The following is a 16,444-nucleotide window of genomic DNA, read 5'->3' on the forward strand; positions in this document are numbered from 1 at the left end:
TTATAATGACGTCACTGTGAGAGGCATTCGTATGATTTTTTTGTTTTGCTTTTTCTATCATTTATGGCATTCTTTTACACGGATAATGTCATTTTCTATATCAGAATGTCTCAACAGGCACTAAAAGTTTTCATTCTTCACCTCAATTAGCTTTTATGGCGAGCGATTTTGAAGAGTTTTTAAAAGACGTTCTTGATCTTGATAAAATTTTTGGTAATATAAACTTTTATATTCACAATCCCTTGAAAGGTATGTGAAATAACACATCTTATATGTAAACGATCGATATAGAAATACGTAGATGATTATTCAAAAATATTCTTTTAATATACAAGAACAGAATTCTAAGTTTAATTACTCTACGACCATAACATCAGCCCATAACATTCGTGATCCCTGCAATGTGTTATCTATGGTGCAACAACAGAAGTGTCAACAAAAAAAGACTTTTCTACCCTGCTTTGCCATACCAACAAAATTTAAGATGTCTATAGTCCTCTATAAGAGAGAATCTTGCGTCGACATCATACCAGAAGACGATTATTACACGCAGACAGAGCCAAAATATACAGAGGACAGACCATTCGGTTTTTTCGACTTGCCTGTGAGTATTTCAACAAATTTCGTCCTGTTTTTAGTGTTGTTTAATTCATCAGGTTGGCATGTTGTTTATTTTAATGTCTAAGTTGTATTTGTTAAAAAATCCGTGTATGTTGTATTAATTAGAGTTGATAATATAAAAAATGAACTACAAGGTTGGATCAGAACGTAAACAAAGACAATTTTCTTGCTATTAATTTTCTATATTTTTCTCTATAAATGTTCGATATTACGTCGTCGTAAGCAAGTAACAGACAATCGTTAGGGCAGTATTGCAAACGGAAATTCGACCGATAAAGCTTATCAGTGTTTTTTTGTTTTTGTTTTACTTTGTTTATCGGTTGTCAAGTGTGGTAACCAAGGAACCCCAGAGATTTCCCCTCTTCCCTTGGTATCACTATCATATTAAGGCATTTTAAATGGAATTTTTCTAATATGAATACTGATGTTAGATTGAAATATGGTTTTGTGGACTTCATTGGAGGTGTTGGTAAAATTTATATATATTTTTTAGATTGTGGATTTTATAACCTTTTTTGCCATGACCTGTTTAAAAGGGATAGAAAAGGTAATGACTATATATGTTGTATATATAAAGCTGATATAAAGTCAAAATTCTTATAGTATATAAAGTGATGAAATAGTGAGAGCTTGCAGAACTGTAGAATTTCATAATTATGTCAGTCAATCTGTCTGCCTATCTTATCTATCTACTTGTCAATCTTTCAGTTTTCACAAGTTTGAATGTTTATAAATGTCTATCTATCTATCCATATTTCTGCAATATGTATCTGTATATCTATGTATCTGTATTTGTCTATATATATCTATATATATTTATTCCTATACTTAAGTATCCATTTATCTATCTATCAGCCTATCAATCTATCAATATATCCTTATCTCTCTCTCTCTCTCTCTCTCTCTCTCTCTCTCTCTCTCTCTCTCTCTCTCTCTCTCTCTCTCTCTCTCTCTCTCTCTCTCTCTCTCTCTCTCTCTCTCTCTCTCTCTCTCTCTCTCTCTCTCTCTGTATACCTGGCTGTGTTTACCTATCTGTCTATTTTTCAATGTATCTGGTTATATGTCTAGCATTGTCTATATATCAATCTGCCTTACTATTTTTATATCAGTGAATTCACTTATCTTCTTATCCATATAGGCCTATGTATCTGTCTGTCTGATATATCTATCAGTCATTCTATCTGTCTGTCTTTCTTCTGCCAACATATCTTTGCATCTGTCTATATCTGTCTTTCTATCAATCAGTCTTTGTGCCCATCTGTCTGTCAGTCTCTGTGCCTGTCTGTCTGTCAATCTATCTGTCTCTTTGTCTATCTATCTGTCTCTCTATCTTTATGTCTATCTATCTATCTATCTATCTATCTATCTATTTCTGTGTCTAAGTATCTATCTATCTATCTATTTCTGTGTCTAAGTATCTATCTATCTATCTATTCCTGTGTCTATCTATCTATCTATCTATCTATTCCTGTGTCTGCCTATCTATGTATCTCTGTGTCAGTCTGTCTATCTATCTATCTATCTATCTATCTATCTCTGTCTATCTATCTATCTCTGTGTCTATTTGTCTATCTATCTGTCTCTGTGTCTATTTGTCTATCTATCTGTCTCTGTGTCTATTTGTCTATCTATCTATCTCTGTGTCTATTTGTCTATCTATCTATCTCTGTGTCTATTTGTCTATCTATCTATATTTGTCTATCTCTATCAATTTCTGTGGCTGCATGTTTATCAGTCTCTGTCTATCTATCTATCTATCTATCTCTGTCTATCTGTCTATCTATCTATCTCTGTGTGTATTTTTCTATCTATCTTTATGTGTCTATCTCTCTATCATTTTGTGTCTGTCTATTTATCAATCTCTGTCTATCTATCTATGTCTCTCTCTCTCTCTCTATGTCTCTCTCTCTCTCTCTCTCTCTCTGTCTCTCTCTCTCTCTCTCTCTTTCTTTCTCTCTCTCTCTCTCTCTCTCTCTCTCTCTCTCTCTCTCTCTCTCTCTCTCTCTCTCTCTCTCTCTCTCTCTCTCTCTCTCTCTCTGTCTGTCTGTTTGTCTATCTATTTCTGTGTCTCTCTGTCTGTCTGTTTGTCTATCTATTTCTGTGTCTGTCTGTCAATCAAGACGTGTGTCTCTTTCTGTCTGTCTCTGTGTCTATCTTTCTATCTGTCCCTATGTCTTTAGTATATCTATCTATCTATCTATTTCTGTGTCAATCTATCTATCTATCTATCTATCTCTGTATCTCTGTATCTATCTATCTATCTATCTCTGTATCTATCTATCTATCTATCTCTGTATCTATCTATCTATCTATCTATCTCTGTGTCTGCCTGTCTGTATATCTATCTATCTCTGTGTCTGCCTGTCTGTATATCTATCTATCTCTGTGTCTGCCTGTCTGTCTATCTGTCTATCTATCCATCTGTTTCTGTGTCTATGAATCTATGGATCTTTTGTCTATCTAACTATATATCTATCTTATTTATCTATTTCTGTGTCTATCAATCTATGCATCTCTGTGTCTGTCTATCTATCTATCTATGTCTATCTATCATCTATCTATCTCTGTCTATCTGTATGTCAGTCTCTGTGTCTATCTATCTATCTCTGTCTATCTGTATGTCAGTCTCTGTTTGTCTGTAGCCTATATAACTACTATTATTACCATTACTATTATTACTATTATTACCATTACTATTATTACTATTATTACCATTACTATTATTACTATTATTACCATTACTATTATTACTATTATTACCATTACTATTATTACTATTATTACCATTACTATTATTACTATTATTATCATAGTATATTATTGTTATTATTACCATTGTTATTATTATCATTATTATTATTGTTATTATTGTTGTTATTATTATTATTATTATTATTATTATTATTATTATTATTATTATTATTATTATTATTATTATTATTATTATTATTATTATAGATATTGTTATTATAATTATTATTATTATAACTATTAATGTAGCACAGTATTATTATTAGAATTATTTTGATTGTTATTAGTATTATTATTATTATCATTGTTATTACTGTTATTATGATAACTTTTATTATTATGAATAGCATTATTGTTAGTACTGCCATTGTTATTATTATTAGTCTACTATTATTGTTGCTGTTATAATTTTTGTTTATGTTATTATTTTATATGCATACATATACATATAAATACATATACATATCATGCATATATACATATGTATACATACACATATACATGCATATATACATACATATACATGCATATACATACATATACATATATACATATACACATATATATTTCCATATATATACATACATTCATATGCATACATACATATATATTCATAGACACATACATTCATACATACATCCATACATCCATACATACATTCATACATACATTCATACATACATTCATACATACATACATACATACATACATACATACATACATACATACATACATACATACATACATACATTTATTCATATATTCATACATACATTCATACATATATACATTCATACATACATTCATACTTACATACATACATTTATTCATATATTCATACATACATTCATACATATATTCATATATACATTCATACATATATACATTAATACATACATTCATTCATACATATGTATATTCATACATTTGTACATACATTCATACATTTGTACATACATTCATACATACATTTATACATATATACATTCATACATATATACATTCATACATATATACATTCATACATATATACATTCATACATACATTCATACATTCATACATTCATTCATACATACATTCATTCATACATATATACATACATAAATACATACATTCATACATACATAAAAACACACACACACATATATATATACTTATACGTATACATAAACACATACGTGTACATATATTCATAGATATACATGTACAGGTAAATTTTCTGCAAGCCTTATTTTAGACAAAAAATAATATATGCAAACAATAGAGCGAGTGATTCTAAGGAACTTATCTTCTATATACTTGAACCACAGCTCAAAAATAATGAAGTTATTGGACACATAAGTGTCTCAGAGCCCGAAATGAAAAAATTACAATATTTTAAAAGATCGCCATCTGATATCTTTTCCTTCCTTTCCCAAACAAAACAATAATGCTGTTTCATATTTGTACATTTATTATAATAACTGAGTTCTGTGAGTAGATAAAGCCTGCATAACGGTACACGAAGGAGTTGTTTTAAAAGATATGACAATGCAGCAGTAATAACACTCATATGTTATTGAGTATTTACAATAAGCTATAGCATCAAAGAGCAAGAGTGTGGTGGAATCAAGTCTTCCAATCCTTGAAGGCTTCATTTTGTATCTCTTTACAGTCCCCAGTATGCATGGAAGTAATTTCTCTCCTAAGCCTGCGGGACACAAGGGCAATGGCTCTCACCTGTCGGGCCGGTTGGGAGATCACCCGAGACCAGTTAATGTGGAGGAACAAGTTGTGGATCCGAGCCAAGGTAAGGGGCCCTAGGGACAAGCCATTTTGGGGTTTTCCGAGTCTCCTCTTATTTTTGTAAGCTGGGTAGGCCTAGTCAGGTTGTTGATTTGGTCCTTTATATATATTTATCTCTTTTCTTTTATCTATTGACAATGAGGGACTGAGTGTTGAAATAAACAAACAGAAAAGAGTGCTATGTAGATGGATTGGTGTGTGTGTGTTTCTCATTTGCCATAGTTTTGCAGCTTTTAGCATTTTAATTTTTTTTTCATTTGCATGCTGTGAATTTATTTTTTGCAGGTAGTAAACTTAGGTCTAATTGGGCCCAATATTTCACCCTGCCCAAATGCAGACATGTTAGTACGTGACCCCCTGCTGGTGAACAATAGGTTGCTGTGAGTATTAAATTTGTTTTGTCATCTACGTCTTTTGTTGCGTCATACTTATACGTAATGACCAGTGGGCAGGTTTACTCTGTGGGATTGGAAATAATTTTATTAATGCATGTACTAATGAAGAATAGATTTTAATTTTTTGCCCACATACATAGGGAATTGCTACAGTCTGAGCCCTAAAAGATTTCAGAATGCTCTTTGTACAGTTTATCAGTTGGCTTTATTTCCTTTTCTTTTGAGACCCCAAGGCCAACTTGTTTTCAGTGGAAATGCTAAATCTTTCTAGAATTATTTTATTGTACTTGTTAGTTTTTAATTATTTCATGTGTAACATTTAAAAAAGTAACAATATACGACAAATACAAGACTATCTTGATATAACTTCCAACAGTTAATTTGGAAAAATAGCATTATTTAGATGCAACCTAATCTTTCTTTCTCGTCCTCCACTAGATACGAGATTCTTGATCCAGACTCATACATCAATGAGAATCACGAAGACCTGGACATTGGAAATTTGCTCTCCAAGATGGTAACGCCAACACCAACTACAAGCTTTAATGAGTTGCTTGAAAGCTTCTTTAGTATGTTTATCACTTCCCAGCCGCATTCTCCATCAGATGTAAGTGGGATACAGGGTGTGTGAGTGAGTGATAGTTAGGGTGTGTTAAATTTTTTATAAATGAATCAGAGTGTTTTTGAGGTGCTCTAGGAGGAAAATAAGCAAAAATGGAGAATATCATTAAGTTTTATTAAACGAGAGAGAAAAGTAGGCAGTGTCAGATCATGTAATGATTGTTTAATAAAGCTGCCTGTTTCAGCCATTCTCAAAGGGTGAAGGAGCACCGACATTTCTCCTCTTCGGGACCCCAGAGACAAGAGTTTCAAAAAAGCTGGCTTTAAGCTTCATTGCTTCAAAGGACTCGACTTTTGACACTGTAGGATTAGTGAAGGGGAAACCAGGAGGTGTTGGTAAGTGCAATGATATTTTGTTGATTACATTTACAAATGTGTCACTGTGTACCAGAGCTGCATTGGAGAAAATACTATAAATGTTGATTGGTTTTAGGTCGTAATACTGAAGATAGCCCTCCATATCAACACAGTTTATATTGAACCAAGATTTTTGGGTGATGGACACGTACAAGAGCAGGTGTACATTCATGTGACTAGGAGATGGTTTAGTTCTCAGGACCTGATGAATGGTCACCTGGTGTCTATGTCCATTTGTTTTAATTTTTGGGTGATGGACACGTACAAGAGCAGGTGTACATTCATGTGACTAGGAGATGGTTTAGTTCTCAGGACCTGATGAATGGTCACCTGGTGTCTGTGTCCATTTGTTTTAACATGATTGGACATCACCTGTTGTCTGTGGATTAAGACATGGTTGACAAGTGACTAGTTCTACCATCCCTGCTGCTTGGAATTGTAAAACTTTTAATCATCATATTCTTGCAACTAATCCTGGTACCTCTGCTTCCCTGCAGTTCATTTTCATCTTATTCTCACTGTTCTTTATCCTACTCTTAACCTGGTTAGTTGTCGTGTGCTTTCTTCTCTCTTCCTCTTATTTTTGTGCTGGTAATACTCCATACTCACACACACTTTTACTCTTTGCTCATCTTTTTCATAATTTCAATTTCTCTTATGCCTGCTTTTCTTTTGCTGCAACTGCTACTGTTATCCTTATATTCTGAAAAATTAAAAAACTGTCTGTGTCAACAGGTGGAGGTGTGACCGTGAAGTACGCACACCATTTAATGAACTTGTTGACTGTACGGAGAGCTCGACCTAGGCTGCTTGTGGAGGGACCAAAAGGAACGACTTTCCATCCTGACGTGGCTGAGGTGATTGTCTTTCACTTGATTAAGTAAAGTGTAGATTTTTTTCATATGTAGTTTATATATATTTTTCATATATTTTTTTTCTTTGTTTTTATTATCATGTGTTGTTTTTTATGCAGGGAAGCTATAAAAGGTACTTAACGGCCATCTATATAGTGTAGTTTGAATTACTGGTGGCGGCTAGTGATACACTGATTAGCTTCACACTTTATTGAAGAGAACACGATATAAGATAGAAGAACACTATGGATGCTGGCACTCGGTGCTGAGTGTAGAGCTAGGCCGAGCCACCGGACATGCGGCTGTACGGTCGACCGTGGGTGAGCGGTCACTCCCGGGTCAAGGGCCAGCTTGTTGAGGTGTTTGAGAATGAGAGAATGAGGTCCTTGGGTCAGCCTGGTGACCTTATATACCCCTTGGCTCGTGGTGTGTCGAAGGTAACGAGGTGCGGTAGGGTGGGCACCAGCGTGACCTGGGTGAAGTGTGGCTACACATGGGTAGCACATGGTGACCGTAACCGACCATGCGGTATAGATGTGGACCACGTGGTATGCTATGCTATGCAGTATGCTATAGAGGCACTAATCCTAATATGGCTGGTATTCCATAGAATTTTGTGTGGGGGTAGAGTGAGGAATGTTTAATATTCATGTTGTGGATATTAACCACTTTTGATATTATTGATGTATAGGGAACTTGGAATTACAGTATACCATTTACTATAGTTTGTCATATAGTTTGTGTCAAGTAGTATGTCTAATCTATCCTTGCAATGTACAGGAACATTTGCTTTTCCTCAGTTAAAAGGGAGTAATTTCATATGACAAAATTGTATGTTGTCTCCTACTTTTGCAAATTATTAAATTTTCTGCAAACTACATATGAAAGTCAGAAGTTTCAGCAAAGAGTTCTTTCCTCCTAAGTGACTCCAACTTTTAAATTTTTGATCTGTTTACCTTTACATTTATCCTTTTAGGTTGTGACACGTGTTGATGGCTTGATCTGCTACATGGATGCCTCCTGCAACTGTGAATCAGGTGATGGGGCTTCGCACTGTAGTAGCCAGAACGGCTGCAGGGACGGCATCCACAGCATTGACGTCTTGGAGTTGGAGGCAATGATGCGAACCATTCCCCCAGACCTGGCCCCACCTGTGCTTGTCCTTCTAGCGCACATGGATGACCCAGCCACCCTGGCGCGGGACTTGGATTCATGTGATGTCCCACAGCACCGCCCAACAAATACGACCAAAGATGCAGGTTCCTGTCACGACCCCGCCACACAGAAGCGTCACCGTCCTGCCATGTTATACCCTGTCCTCAGCAAGCTGGATCTGCCATGGGCGGTATGTGAATTTCCCTTAAGTGTTTGTTAGGAATGAGGATTTGGATTTGACTTAGGGTATGGATGTGTATTGTTGTTGTGTGGTTTGTTTGTGGTTAGTATTTGATGTTTGTTTTGTCTTTAGTTTATGGATTATGGATATAGGATTGTGTTGATTGTAAGGGGATGAAAGTAAAAGTAAATCCTTCTCACTATGCTATAACAGAAATGGATATGTAGTATAGCCAAAATGGAAAACATATCTGAAATTATGATGAAGGCATCATTCGTTTCATGATAATTATGTTGGTCTTTATGGCTTTAAATACTAATTTTTACAGGGGGCCCACTGTGTATAGTAATCTGTAGTTTGTATATTATTAAAAGCCTTTAATCATTAATTGTCAAATATAATATTGATCAAAGTATACAAATTCTTCATGTTTTCAATATCCAAATCGGAACAGGTTTAGCAGAAATAATCATGTTCGAATTTAGACCAAAGAAATATGTCTTTCCCATGCCTACAGAAAGCACCAAACATTGCCATCTTGTGGGAGTTGCTAATTTCCTTTTTTGTGTTATGCACGGCCTTTGAATATCTAGCGTTAACCATTTTATGATCAGTAATTCGATGTTATGGGTGTTTTTATTTTCTTAATTGTCATATTTTTTATAATACTAATTAGTTTTTTGATGGTTTTATTTTCAAATTGAAATAAATTATGATATTATTATGTGTTTGATATTATTTATTATTAACAGTGTTTGTTATTAAACATAACTACATATTCCTCTTGTCATATTGCAGTTATTGTTTTATTATTTATTTTTAGTAAAATTTGACATTCAGGTATTTGTCTTTAAACCTTTCCTTCCTGCTTCAGGTCTGTGAGGTGGAGGTGAAATCCCTGTCTGGCGTGCACCGAGGCCTCAACTGGCTCCTCAAACGTACGCTCAAGCTGAAAAATGGTTGAAATAGGGGAGCATCTGTTGTCTTCCTCTCTCTAAATCTTTATGTATTTGAAGTGATTATTGTGATAATTTTACCAATTTTATAAAGAGTGTTCAGTGTTGGTGTGGTCTTGTATTTTTTATGAATGCGTTTATTTTTTTTGTGATTTGTAAACTTGTGTACAGGTATATTCTTGAAAACTGTGAATGACAATGTCTGGTCATGTGAAGGTGCAGCTAATATATTTCTTTGTTTTCTTGGTCTGTTATATAATTCTGACAATTGAGTATTTATATGATAAAGTCATGATTTTAAACTTTCCTGACATCGGCATTTTAAAATCCTGCAACTCCTCTATGACGGATCTTCCAGGCAAGGAGTTAAACCCTCTCAAAGAAGGTTTATTGTGATTCTGCATTATTCTATCCTTTTATATAATGGTAATACAGTGAGCATTACATATAGTCAGAAAATTATAGAAATGATGCTTGGTCAAGAGATTTCAGGCTTTTTTTTTTTTGTTGTTGTTTCCTGCTTAAGGATTTACCTTTAACCCAGTGGCAATAGATGATATATTACACCATGGAGAAAAGTCATAGGTGATGGCTGATTATCTGCCGGTTTGTTAGAATTGTGTGAAGCCTGACCCAAAGAATATTCGTATACTTGACATGCATACTCAAAGAAATAAATGCATATTTATCAGTCTAGATATGCATATCAACTTGGCAAATAGATAGTTAAATGCATATCTATCAGATATATAGACAGATATGCCTTTATTTCTGCGTCTGTATTTATGAAAATTCATTGGGTCGGGCCTGGCACAATTTTAACAAATGTCATGAGTTTACGTCCTGATTATTGGGATGAGATCTCGTGTGTGCCACCACGTACTGGACAATTGCTCAGGCGTGGAGCTGCACACCATGATAAATGCTCATTTTTGTCTGATTTTCCTTGAAGGTTTTCTTGTTTTTAGGAAAAGGAGACTATATATTTTTTTTTATTATGATTATGAATTCAAGAACATACAAACTTAACTTCTCATCTAAACATTTTGGAAAAATGACTAACTTATAAACATGGATGAAATTTTGGAAACAGAATTTAGGTTGCAGGGTCTGTATCATCATAATCCCTTGAGCTCTTTAGGAAACCTGCAAGATATTAGGTATGTTGTAACCAATGCCATGACTTAGTGCTTTGTGCATATCTTCTTGTTCAAAAGGCCAGTTTTTATGTTTGCAAGCCACATAATGTTAAGAAGTGCATCCTTTCAAACAAGTGAAGCAATTTGAAGACTACAGACCTAGATGAGTACCTTTGTACCTTTACAGACAGAATTAACATTACCATTGGCAAAACTATTGCAAGTATGTCTTTGTCTAATATCATGCCATCTTACATAACTGCAACATATCCATGACAGATAGAATGTATTGTATTTACTTTTAGGAATAATTTGTATTATTTATATATATTATTTCAAGACAATTGATGTTATGGGTATCGGAAATTGTGAGAGGAAAGATTTTATATGTTATTTTACATGGATGACTGTGTGTTATATTACATGCTGGTAATGTAAAAGCTGCCAGATCTTTAGTTACTTTGTGTGTTTATGGAGTGTTTTAGTCAAGACTGTTAAGTGAAAATGATATGTTTGGTTGAAAACATGGGAGAAATGTTGTATTTAGGCTGTCTGCTCCAAGAACCACTGGGAGATAAATTACCTGATATTCAAAGAAATAGGTAGGTAACCAATGGATGAACTGAATGGTAGGAAAGTAGGTATTATGCTAGGAGTTGTTTTACAGAAACCAGTTTTCTGGGGCTTATTTGTTTCCTAGGATTATGTCCATATTTTTATATAATTATGAAACTTGTGGCAGGAATTGTTCCAAGGATTTGAATACCAAAGGTTAGAAAAATTAGATATTAAATTAAGTTGAAATATTACTGGAATGCTCTTTAGCCCTTTTTATAGCATGGAAATAAGATTGTCTCCATGATTTTTCCTTTTTAAGGATTAAAGGGCATATGTGAAGTAATTATCGTACATTGTTTAATAATGTATGTTAAGTCTATTCATGCAAAAAAAAAATTCAAAGAGACCCTCTGGTATCCCCCAAAATCCCATAGCAACGCCCTTAGAAATGGATCCAAAACTCGGCGGTCTTCGGCAATTCCCAGAAACATGGAGAATCTTGTTGAATAGTGTGATACACACAGTGCACCACGAGTCAAGGATATCTCGGAATTGTTTCAAGCTATTAAAGTTTGTAACAAAGGATGCTGCGGCATTGTGTAGCAATTCATTGTTCCCATTCATGTCACCAGCTATTTGAATGGCCAAAAGACCACAACAGAGCAAGGAAGTGGACACGTTTTGTGCATGCCAAGCGGAGCAACTTTCAACCTGTGCCAACCAGCATACTTTGCCTGAAACACTTCAAGCCCAGTTGCTTTGTGAACAGAATGGCTTATGACATGGGATTTGCAAAACGGTAGGTCATTTCCAATTTAAATTTGTCAAGATCACAAACAGCGCAAAACAAATTCTGAAAGAGTTTGTTTGGTGGTGTAGCAAACATTCATTGCGTGGGTACGACACAGTGTGCCGAGTGTATTGCAAGTCTGCATGTAATCTTCATTGCAGTACATCATAGGCCTCCTACTAGTTCATCTAAATAATAGCTGGTAAAAACTGACATCATCTGGCACATGTTAACAAAACAGGAATAGGAACATGCTCTTTTTTACTTTCTCGAGAATGCTATCATCAGCTGATGTCTGATCCAGTATGGATTGATGTACATGGCGATGTACAGTTGTATTACTACACAGAGGTAGGGTAGGTACACGCCAAAAAGCACAACATAAATAAATACCGATGCCCTTCCACTCGCGAATGGATGTAGGCCTGCGCCACTGGTGCAGACAAGAGATAGCTCAGCCTGCAAAAATTTTGTACCATACAGAAGCGGGATCACACGTTCGTTATATAAAAAATAATTTAGAAAATTACCATTCATTCAATCTCTTCGGGTCTCAACGCCACTCCATGTCTGGCTGGTTTGGCACAACTTCCACGACATCCACAGCATCGGGCTCGTGCATGTACGGTCCAGCAACCATTAACCCTTGATATTCCTCCTCTTCCAACTCTTTGAAGACATAGGCACCCTTTGAAGAAGTTGTACCAATGTCCTCATTGGAATAATCCGATGAAACTTCACTGATTTCACTGCTGCTGTAGTCTTGTAGTGAGTCCGCCATGTATTGAATGCAAAGAATGTTGTAATCGTGTTCTTAAATTGACGTCACACATCCGGGTTCCGGATTTTCGTGGGAAAATATAACTTGACTTCGGAAAATCTAAATAAATAAATTTTGGGGAATTATTTTCAGATTTCCTTTTTTACTCATATTAGAGAGATGGTTTGCGAGCTACTTCTCCCTTTTAAAAAATTTCAGTTGTTACTTCACATAGGCCCTTTAAAGCCTAAATGCACCTGCGATAAGGCAGAGAGTGAGCAGGGCAGGTTACTTGCTACTCAACACATATGGTGTAATGTTTGTGCACATCTGCTGCTTGTGCGTGTGTTTGTATGATTATATATGTATGGGTTTGCACATGAAATAATCAGATAATTTTCCTTTTTCTGAAAAGGTAAAGGACAAAGGTTTGAAAAAGAAGCAGTTTACAGCCATTTGGAATTATATTCTGTTGAATAGGGCATCACTCCAACTTATGAAAAAGGCCGTTTCCTTTCATTAGTCAGCCCCACGCTGATTATTTAGTGTCATAAACCTACTCTTTTTCATTTTTCCCCTCTCTCTCTCTGTTTATCTGTTGCCTCTTTTTCTCCATTTTTCTTTTCTCTTGTCTTCTTGTTTTGCTCTTCTACCTTCTTTTGTCCTTCCTCCTACTCTCTTCCCTCCTCTACCTTTTCCTTTTGTCCTTCCTCCTCTATGGTTCTTCCTCTTACTCTCTCCTCTCCCTCTTCCTTTATCCAAATGCCAGGAAGCCTTCAAATGATGACATTGACTAAGTTGAAAGAGATGTCACATGCACCAAGGGAAAATCTGCATATGAAACAATGTTTTGATTGTGAAATGAAAATCTTGTCCCGAACCTAGCCATTTTAGGATGGCAGTCTTCAGCTGCAACTACTTACTTTGATATATGGAAAAATTTTCATGATTTATTGTTGATCAATACACAATACTTTTGTGAAATGTGTTTTAGGAGAACTAAGGAATGTTTTTTTTTCCTCCCCCATTTCTTACTAGTTTGACTCCAGTGTAACTTGCCATTGGTAAGTTGCAGAGAGTTTTATATATTGTAGATGTGTGTGTGTGCTTGTACATATGTGTGTATATATATATTTTTCTAGTTATCAACAAACTTGTGATTATCTTTGTCTATGCTTTGAGGAAAGGTGAATTGTCCTTTTCTGTATATTAGTTGGAAAATTTTATTTATTATTTTGTATGATTTTCTTTTTGGTGTTATTGTCTTAGAAATGATATTTTACTGATTATATCCAGAGTTACTTGCACTTACAGTTTATTTGTAACCAAAAAATAGAATAAAATAAAATTCATATTAATAAGAAAATCATCAAATGAATATGAAACCTGCATGTCCTTCCATCATTATGAGTCTTCAAGAAATTATGATGTCTATTTTTTAGAAATTGAAGTTTGCATTTTGATAAAAATTATGTAATAAATATTAAGCCTACACACCTTATCATCATCACATGGTTTTTAAAAAGTGAGTCATACTAATATCCGTGAACAAAGAAAGACCCCTATCATTATGCTGCATAATCTGTGCATAATGCAGTATTGTCTTGATTCAGTGCATTTAAAGGTCATATTGCTAGTCAGTCCACAGTGGTGGATGTGTACCTCTGTGTGGCCGTTTAGCTACAGATATTTCTGTACAGTTGCCTGAAGAAGTCCCTATACCCTTTATGTTGTATCCTGTGGACTGTATGCCAGGTGTAATAAAGAGAGCCAACAATACGTAAATAGGGAAGGAAGGAATGCATTATTGGAATACAGGAGATGCAGTAACTTTTTTAGGTAATAGATAAGATTTTTATTTGACATTGGTACTTACTGGGACAGCAGAGCAAAGAAATATGGAAAAAAATCTATGGAAATGCATCAGAGTATAAATATGTATAACTATAAATTTATAAGATAATATGCAGTATATATATAAAAATTACAGGTTTGACTGAAAAGTGTTTTACTTACCTCATTGTCTGTTACAATGAACTGCCATTTCCATGGTTGTATTATGGGAAAATAAAATTTGTGAAATAATGAGAATTTAATTTGAAGTCAGTGTTTAGAATGAATCCTAGATTTTTACATGCAAAATCCCCCCCAATCCCTTGCCCGTTGTTGCCGTGGGGGGCTTAGGAAACGGAGACTGAGACCCAATGCAGGGATCTCCCGTCTAGGGCCTCAGCCCTCGACTCGACTAATTTTGCATGGTCTTTTCTTCCTTCACTTCTCTAGATAGTTGACACATAGCAACTATCACCTGACATCCCCCTTTACTATACCTTCCTATAGTGCAATATGACCTTAGATGTTTAGCACATTTATTTTAACCATTAACCATTTTCTTCCTTCAGCTTTTGTTTCCGGACCTTCTCCAATCCTTTCTACTATCTGCTTCCTAAGGTGTAAGAGTGGTGCTGAAAGGATGAAAGGCTGACCTTGTGCCAGTCCTGAACTGCCTGCTGGAACCATGGGCATGGTACTCCAGATTTAGTTGTCTTGCCCTTACCCCTGTACAGGGCTCTGGGGGGTAGACTGTTTATGTCCCTTTACATAATCAAGGCTTCCCATGGCCAGTAATGAAGATGTAATACCCCTATGAGGCTTGCCCTTTTATCAAATATCCCCACCGGCTCCCCGACCCCAGGCTCTCCTTTGACCACGACTCCGAACACTGAAATTACTACCCACTCCTCAATGCCTACTAGTGCATTACTCACCCAAGCAGAGACTCAATCTCCAAAGACATTCCTACCCTCCCAACTACCTCAAATTCATCAACTCTACCCCCACAACCTTCATCAAGCACCCTATCCTCCCTTATTACTACCTTACAGCCGTATTCTCCATCGCTACGTAATACTCCCTCTTTCACACGTCCCTGACCATCCACCACCACCAACCCTACAAATATCTTAAATACTCTGTTTAGCCCAGCTAAATGGAACCGATTTTCGTGATCCCTTCTATAGCTCCTTACTCAGGCAACACTCTTCTCTATCAACAATACCTCCAAAAACAAGTGGGCAAAGTCCCATTCTATACCAGACGCAATCGCTCCCTTCTTATAACAGTCAGATCAGAAACTGAATCTATAGCACTATTAATTTTAACTGATCATTCTGGCAACCCCATTCCTGCAAAACCTCATCCAACCCTTAATACTTGTACCGGAACTGCTTCGACATCGACATCGCTTCCGACATCTTTAACACATGTTTCAGCACACAGCAGTTCCGGCTTCTGCACCTGCTTCAGTGCCAGCGCCGACCCCTACTCCACAGGGAAGACAGGACCTACTGCAAATGTTGGTGCAAAAGGTAAAACAAATGATCCTCATGATGCAGCAACTACAGTTCCAGGATTTCTTTTTTTTCAAATCAAATTAAATCAACCTTCAACAGCTCGTTTTCTTTCTTTTCCCCACAATGTGCATACTTGCAACTTATTATTTTTTCCTCTGCACTGTGCA

General features: G+C 35.6%; 1 protein-coding gene across 1 annotated transcript; it reads left to right on the top strand.

Moving 5' to 3' along the window:
* The first annotated feature begins 376 nt into the window (after positions 1–376).
* Positions 377–15,009, top strand: LOC113808978 (uncharacterized). Its single transcript, XM_027360462.2, has 8 exons — positions 377–604; positions 5,028–5,162; positions 5,444–5,538; positions 5,992–6,160; positions 6,360–6,510; positions 7,267–7,388; positions 8,362–8,730; positions 9,596–15,009. Exons 1-8 carry the CDS (start codon positions 413–415, stop codon positions 9,683–9,685), a joined length of 1,323 nt encoding a protein of 440 aa, XP_027216263.1. The 5' UTR covers positions 377–412; the 3' UTR covers positions 9,686–15,009.
* Positions 15,010–16,444: the final 1,435 nt, after the last annotated feature.

Source organism: Penaeus vannamei, chromosome 3 (genome assembly GCF_042767895.1).
Source record: "Penaeus vannamei isolate JL-2024 chromosome 3, ASM4276789v1, whole genome shotgun sequence".
Taxonomy (NCBI): Eukaryota; Metazoa; Arthropoda; class Malacostraca; order Decapoda; family Penaeidae; genus Penaeus; species Penaeus vannamei.

Excerpts from the sequence above, each read along its gene's own strand:
- LOC113808978 (XM_027360462.2), top strand. The coding sequence starts at position 413 with ATGGTGCAACAACAGAAGTGTCAACAAAAAAAGACTTTTCTACCCTGC. Across the intron at positions 6,511-7,266 it reads GGGGAAACCAGGAGGTGTTG|GTGGAGGTGTGACCGTGAAG; the intron begins GTAAGTGCAATG and ends CTGTGTCAACAG. Across the intron at positions 8,731-9,595 it reads AGCTGGATCTGCCATGGGCG|GTCTGTGAGGTGGAGGTGAA; the intron begins GTATGTGAATTT and ends TTCCTGCTTCAG.